At 38.4% G+C, this 7403-nt stretch overlaps 1 protein-coding gene across 2 annotated transcripts in view; it reads right to left on the bottom strand.

Annotated features, from left to right (window-relative positions):
• The window catches only part of LOC102681753 (zwei Ig domain protein zig-8-like), a 67080-nt gene that overhangs the window by 13433 nt on the left and 46244 nt on the right, over nt 1–7403 (bottom strand). For both annotated transcript variants that reach the window (XM_006607610.2, XM_031508775.1), the window contains exon 3: nt 2951–3123. In XM_006607610.2, coding sequence (XP_006607673.1) covers nt 2951–3123 — 173 coding nt within the window. The remainder of the gene's footprint in view (nt 1–2950; nt 3124–7403) is intronic.

Below are 7403 nucleotides of genomic sequence, written 5' to 3'. Positions count from 1 at the left end.
CCTCCTCCTCCTCCTCCTCCTCCTCTGGAAAACTTGAACGGAGCACCTGCTACGGTATCGGTTTAACGGCGGAGCCTCGTAAAATATTCTGAAATATTCTCTGCTCCAAGAGTTCGAAGGAAGGCGAGGGAAACGCGATCGAAGGGGAAAAAAAAGAAGAAGAGGAAGAAAAGAAACGCGAGGAAATAGGAGAGGTGGGAGGAACGTGGCTGGCAGGGGAAAATATGAGATTCAAAATATGTGAATCAATCGAGGGGGTCGCCTAATCTTGGCTGACGTACGAGATTCCACGCGTACCTTTGCCGAGAATCGAAATGTGAAAGGACGGGTCGTGGTGATCGATAGAAATTTTTAAAAAAATCCTGATCCAATCGATTCTAAAAAATTTATCGAACATTGATTAAGGCTTGGCCATTATGTTACAAGCAATTGAAATTTATTTTGATTATGATAATTCTATTATTAACCAATTTTTTCTTGCTTTTTTCTTTCAGAATCGATCTGGAATCAAGATATCTTCAAAGGCACGCATATGAATATACATATGAATATTTTGTGTAAAATGCAGATTACTGAGATTGGAGTTGAAAGGAACGGGATATAATTGGAAAGAAAAAGATGTAGAGCTGGGAATATAGAATATAGAATATATGATCAGAATTTCTTCATACTTAACGTGTTTCGTATCGATTTAAAGAATTTCACGAGCAACGAAGGAGGGGGGAGGAGAAATATAAGGGTAGGAGGAGGAAGAGGGAGAGAATGAATCGCGGTGGGCAGAAAGGGAAGGACGAGCAATTTGTCTAAAAGTTCAGGGAGGTAGAAAGAAAATTAGCGGGAGCTGTGGCCGAGCTATTTGTTATCGAGGTGGCAATAATGTTTTCCAGCACGAATTGCCGCGACGTTTCTACGAATTTCAGTCGTGCCGAAATAATTAAATTTAACGGTATTAACTAGTTGAATTATTGGCGTTGAAAAATCTGCCGATCCGTGGAAATCATTTTGCGGGAATAAATGATTGGAAAATGGTCGAAAAATCTTTTGCGTTATATAAAGTAATATAAATGGATAAATTTCTGTTCCAACTATACTTATTAATCTTCTTCTCCCGAGAGTGACTTGATAAACGTACTTTTTGTATAGGAATTTTATTATACCCGAGGATTTTATTTTATTCGAAAAAAAGTTGGAGCTTTTAGATTTCTTTTATGGCCAATAACCTCTCTTAAAGATTTCTTTTACTTGGAATGTCTCTCCCATTCTCTAAATTGCGTCTAAATTCCGTTACTAATGAAATATATATATAGTATAATCGAACAGAAATCGATTAAACAAGTCACGGACTTTTCTTCGAATCAATTAGAAATACAACCGAGGATTCTTCGCCTGTTTAACCGTGATTCGATTACAGCGCAAAGCTTGCAAAGAAATTAAATTCACGGCACAAAAGAAGCAAGTTTGAAAATAGATTGGAAACTTCGCGCAAAATCAGCTTAGGGACGATTCCGGCCGGCCCTGTTCCATTCCCTGTAATCCATTGGACAACATTAGACGAAAAGTTTATCTTTCTTCTTTTCCTCCCCTCCCCCCTCCTCTTTTTTAATGTTTGATATTTATTCCATTCCTTCCTCGCCTTACCAACTTAACGGTTTACTTTGGAAACAGAAAAAAAAAAAACACCCGTTCTATCCTCTCTCTAAAAAAAAAAAACTCCCCAACTAAAGGCTTTCGAGATTATAAAAAAATCGGATACGTTCGATTCTTGACGATTCTTCGAAAGACATGACAGAGAGGGACGTGTATGCGTATAAGAAAAACGATATCTTGGGCTTTTAAAGCTCAGTGGTTCGTGGTATTATTCAGTCATGAATCCCTCTTTTTCCCTCGATTTACTTTGTGTATGCCGTCTGGCGAACGGAAATTAAATGAATATCACTCAACTCGGTGCTCGGGAAATGAAAATTGAACGGCCGTGAATACGATGGAAAAGAAGATATTTAATGGAACGTCAATATAAAGTGAAAGAAAGTGGTGGAGGAAGATGGCTGGAGGAGAAAGCAGCGAGACGTAAAATGTATTCGATTAAAAGTCTCGAGATCGGAGTTTGTTCGAATTAAAAAATATAATATACGGAAGAATGCTATTCTCCTCGATGTATTCCTTTCCTCTCTCTCTCTCTCTCTCTTTCTCTTTCCTTCTGTCCAGCATGGATCGTGGAAGTCGTGGTGGTAAATTGAAGGCAATGATCGAAAGGTAGACACTTGTTCGCGAGTAATCCCGTTGGTGATTTTTGGTGAATCGCTTTTGATGAACCATGTCTGATCTCTTCTCGAGGATGAAAAGCTTTCCTCGTGTTTTTCCAAAAGCTCGTTGATTGACCATTGCCGAAGAAAACAGCTTATCAATCAACCGCTTTGGAAAGTGTCGCGACCACTGTCCACTTCCTGGACGTGCTCTCCTCTCGAGAACGATACCAGAGGACTCGCTCCTGATCTTCGAAATTTTTCCACTGTCGAATAATTTTTTCCACTGATTCGAAAGTAGCAAATTCTGTTGAAAACTAACCAGTTCCTCGCCTATTATAATATATTACCAACGAAGATTTCATTACGTATTCCATTACGAGAGCAAGATTATTATATGCTCGCACAACAACAACAACAACAACAACAACAACAACGTGGAAAGAAAAATCGAAATTTTTGGCGAAATTGAGGAGACGAGAGCGAAAAGCAATGAATCGGTTGAGGGGCGCGTTGTTGGAGGTAAAGGTAAGTATCTGGCGGATGTTAAGCAGTCCTCCGCCCCGTGGCGTTGTGTCGTGTATCGGTATGAAACTAATTTCGACTCTGCATGAATCTACATGACGGCAGGGCGAGGGGCGTATCTTGGAAATACTTTTCTGGGTCAATCGCCTTCGAGCTAACTTGTATTACGTAACGACATTTACGGTTCCAGCGCCTGGTTCGGTAATTTTGCACGGCAAATTCGCGGTGCTTCCGCTTTGTGCAAGAACTTCCCTGATGGGGCCTTCGATGACATCTTCGCCTTTATCCTCTCCGGCGGAGCTCTCCGTCACCTCGTTGTTGGCGCTCGACGATTGTTGATGCTCCGCCTGGCTCCCTGGAAAAAGAATTGTGTCGGTTAAAATATTATTGACCAGCTTCTTTGGAACGAGAAGAAGCTGGAGGGGAAAAAACTTAACCTAATTCTTAATATACACACATCCGAACGGTTCCAACCAGATTGCCACCAGAAGATGTCTCGTCAACTTTTACACTTTCTCGAAAGTGTATTTTATTATAACATCCTAATTTTCTACAAATATCTTACGTTTCGAAGAGAATCTTATCTGTGTTAATGTTATCCAATGCCAAGCAGAGATTGGACATTAAACCCTGTTGAAAAAGTAATGTAATTTTCGAGTAGAGTCACTTTAAGTAATCACTTATTGAAATGCTCGAAATATAACATTTATTCGTAACTATTATAGTTGGTTATAATCTCCATTATTTGATTGTTACAATTATTTCCGATTATTATTACGTTTTGAACAATAAATTATCGAAGTAACTTTATTCGAAGTAACTTCAACTATTAAATTTCCCCATTGTTGCGCGAAACAGACGAACAGAGAGAAAAGCGTAATTTTCCTTCCCTTTTCGTATCATAAGCTATTCAGATAAGAAATCCTTTTAACGATACAAACTTACAAGCGGTCTTCTATCAGAAGACACAAATATCGTAAGTATTTCTTCCAACGAAAACATATGATTATCTTTCTTTTCTATCACTACAATCACAATCATATGGCCAATATTTAGACGGATATAAAATAAATACGAATAATCTCGAATATAATTTTAAAATCCATATTTATTCCAATCCAATCCTCTGAAGAGATTCGCAATTCGGCCAAGGTAAATAAAAAGGGAGGGAGAATTTCTATTAACCCAGATTAATTTTCGCGGAACAGCCGAACGGTGTAAAATCGTAACGTCGAAGTTGCGAAAGCTTAAAAGCTCAAAGGCCTAAGGAGAGATAGCATCGGAGATTAGGGACGGTTTTCGCGCTTCTTCGTTCGCGAGAAGGGGCACAATGGCGTGCTGGGGACGAGAGGAATTCTCTGTTTATCCCTCTCTCTCTCTCTCTCTCGCTTCGAGATTAATGCAGCCGCCGTTGCTACGATAACGCATAACCCCGGTGCAGCGTAAGTGGCTTAACTGAATAACTTAGTCACGACAATTACGAAGCATTGCTTCGCAGCAGGAAAGCTATTACAAATCTGCCTACGGTTTTCGTTGGAATTCACTTCGAAAACACTTAATTGTCCTACGCGGCTTCTTCCTACTCTTTAATTGCGTTTACATTTACATAACTGGCACGCTCCACTCTCTCTCTCTCTCTCTCTATCTTTTTGCTATTCTCACGAGAAACTCGAGAGTCACGTATTCTTCGCTACAATTTTCATAAATATTCCAGACGTTTGAATTCTTGTTCATTTGGCATAACTGGGATGATCAATTCTTATTTCGTTCCTGCAATGGCAACTGATTTCTTAAAAAATTCTATTCTATTAGATCCTTCTTCTCGTTGGACAATTTTTAATCAATGATTAAGGGATTTTTGAAGATTCGTTTCGTTTCCAAATTGTTGTTTTCATAAGTTTCTTCGTATATTTGTATAAAGAAATAAATTTGTAATAATCGATCTTAATTAAAAGATAAGACATCAATGTTAAAATAAAATACTATCTACGCTTCGATTCCTTTATATTTATTCTTACGAGATTCCATTTTGTTTAAAATAATTTTAATATATAGAAAAACAAAACTTAAAGCTTCCAAAAAGATTAAAATTCTATTCTATTAGATTCTTCTTCTCGTTGGACAATTTTTAACCAATGATTAAGGGATTCTCGAAGATTCGTATATTTGTATAAAGAAATAAATTTGTAATAATGAATCTTAATTAAAAAAACGTTATAACACATCAAAGTTACAATACTTTCAAAGAAATGATTGCCAAGTAAAATAAAACACCATCCACGCTTTGATTTTTCTTATATTTATTCCATAATTTTGCTTAAAATAATCTTAATATTAAAAAAAGGAAAGAAACAAAATTATTTACGCCTCTGAAAAGATTAATTTAATATAATCATCACGTCTTGAAGAAACAACCACCGCGAGCATGATAAATGTTTCACTCGTGAAAGCGACACATCAACTTAATGAAACGACGTTAACGCGTTGTAACCTTTTAACTACCCACGGCGCTTCAACGAAATTAAACAAAATTGCACGACGCGACGCGAGTGACGGCGATAATAAAAACGCGGTAAATCGCGTGGACCTTACCGCTCGTGCACGCTCCGTTCAAATCTAGGGCGAATCGTCGGAAGAAAGAAGTAGAGAAAGAGAGGAGGAGGGAGAGAGAGGGAGAGGGAGAGGGAGAGGGAGAGAGAGAGGCCACTCCGTAACGAAGCCCCCGTAAGAAAATCGGCGTGCCGATCTAGGATCGCGTGGACGCGCGCCATTTCCTCGCCTCGCATGCGATTTCATGGCTGCCACTATGACGAGATCTCGAGGGATCTCTTTGGAGGACTCGTGCAGGACGATTCGTGGACTCGGGGGGAAACAGGTCAGGTTTAACGAACCGTCGAACGAGCCCCGAGCAAGGTAACGAGAGCTAATTGCCGACGTTTTCATCGTGTACTCGAGCACTCGGGCTAAATAGATGCTCGTTATATTATAAGGATAAGCGATCGCCGAATTCAAATCTTATCACTCGAACTGCGAGTGAATTTCCCGTGTGCACGAACGTCATATGGAAATTTCACTTATTCTCGTCGATAATTGTTAGAAAAATTAGAGATTATCGGGCCAAGGACGTGATCGTATTACGAATTGATCTTTTCGAAGGAAGGGGGCAAATTTGCGTGCGCGCCACTTGAAAATTTAATTTTTGCTCGAGTATCCATTTTGAAGTTTGAATATTTTATCGGTCGAAATTGTGAATAATTTTAGTTATTTTTTCAAAAGTTAATTTAACATAAATTCGTTTCGCACTCTTGCACTTGTTTTCTATCTTTATATGGATTTGCTCCACCTTTTACTCTTGCTATCAGAAGTGGTATCCGCTTAGATATTTTCCTTAATTTACCACCACGATCGTGACAAAGCAGCCCCACTTACTTACGGTTTTAGAACGATAGAATAATCGACGCTTCGTATCGTAAGCCATAATGTTTTTCGCGGGTAAAATATTTTCCAGAAGAATGTTTGTTATCGACTCGTCCCGTATCTACGAGCTCTCTCTCCCTAGCTAGGAGCGCCGCACACTCGTTTGGCTTTACCGGTCTTTTATGAGCCACGTTGCGATAACGGGAAAGTATTACCGCGTGGATGGCGCAACCTATTTTGTAGCCGCACGTGTGAACGGACAATGCATGACGTTCGATAGACATCCTACGTAAATTCCTTTCGCCAGTAAGGAAACGACCTACCAACCCGGAAGATACGGTCCATATTGATTTTTTACGGTAAGCTGAAAAATTATTTGCCTCTTTCCCTTTTTTTTTTCTTTTTCTTTTTTTTTTTTTTTTCCTTCGACTTTCTCAAAGTCTTGTATAAAAGTTTCTCCTCTCGTTTCCGCAAGTTTTTACCTCCTTCATTCCGATGGTTGCCGATGCATCGAGCGAAGAAAATGATAATTAAACGGTAATTTTAATTTTTGATCGAGAAAAATGAAAACAATCGCTTTTTCCTATTTGGATTAATTGGAAAAGATAAGCGGTTACTTTCAACCGTAATCTGATGTTGGCCACGGCGTAATTGTGCCTCGAGAAATATTTTTGCAGAAATTAAAATTGACGGAGAAGTGGAAAGAATACGATAAAGTTTGTGCAAACAGATTTAAATCTGTTTCAACCTTATTAAACAAAGAGTGTAATTATAAAAAGCTTTTCCAAAGGGGAGAGAAATAGAAATATATCAACAAATGAATGTAATTTATGTACTGCGGTAAAAATTGCGTTCCCGGAGATTCATTCACGATAATAAAATATTAAGAATAACGCACAATTTTAAAACTTTGTACATCGCCATCATTTCGTCCAATATTCCATTACGTTTCTCGAAACATTATAAAATATCTCCAGTTAAAAATATATACCCGATATATCAATCAATTCACTATTCCTTTCTTTCGTTATATCGTATTCCTTCAAAATACAACAGAAAAAATTTACAAGACGATATATTTCGATTCGAAATTTTCATAGGCCCTGTCTTCCAGCAAAGTGCCTCAATTAATTTCAATTTCGACTCTCGAAAGATCGGCAAATTAGAAATCGTAAAATACTCGCCGCTGCCTCTTTAATTAAATCTCCAATTAAATGT

This window comes from Apis dorsata, unplaced genomic scaffold (genome assembly GCF_000469605.1).
Source record: "Apis dorsata unplaced genomic scaffold, Apis dorsata 1.3 scaffold_8, whole genome shotgun sequence".
NCBI lineage: Eukaryota > Metazoa > Arthropoda > Insecta > Hymenoptera > Apidae > Apis > Apis dorsata.
The sequence above is the reverse complement of the archived record's forward strand: the minus strand, read 5'-3'. Positions and strand labels throughout refer to the sequence as shown.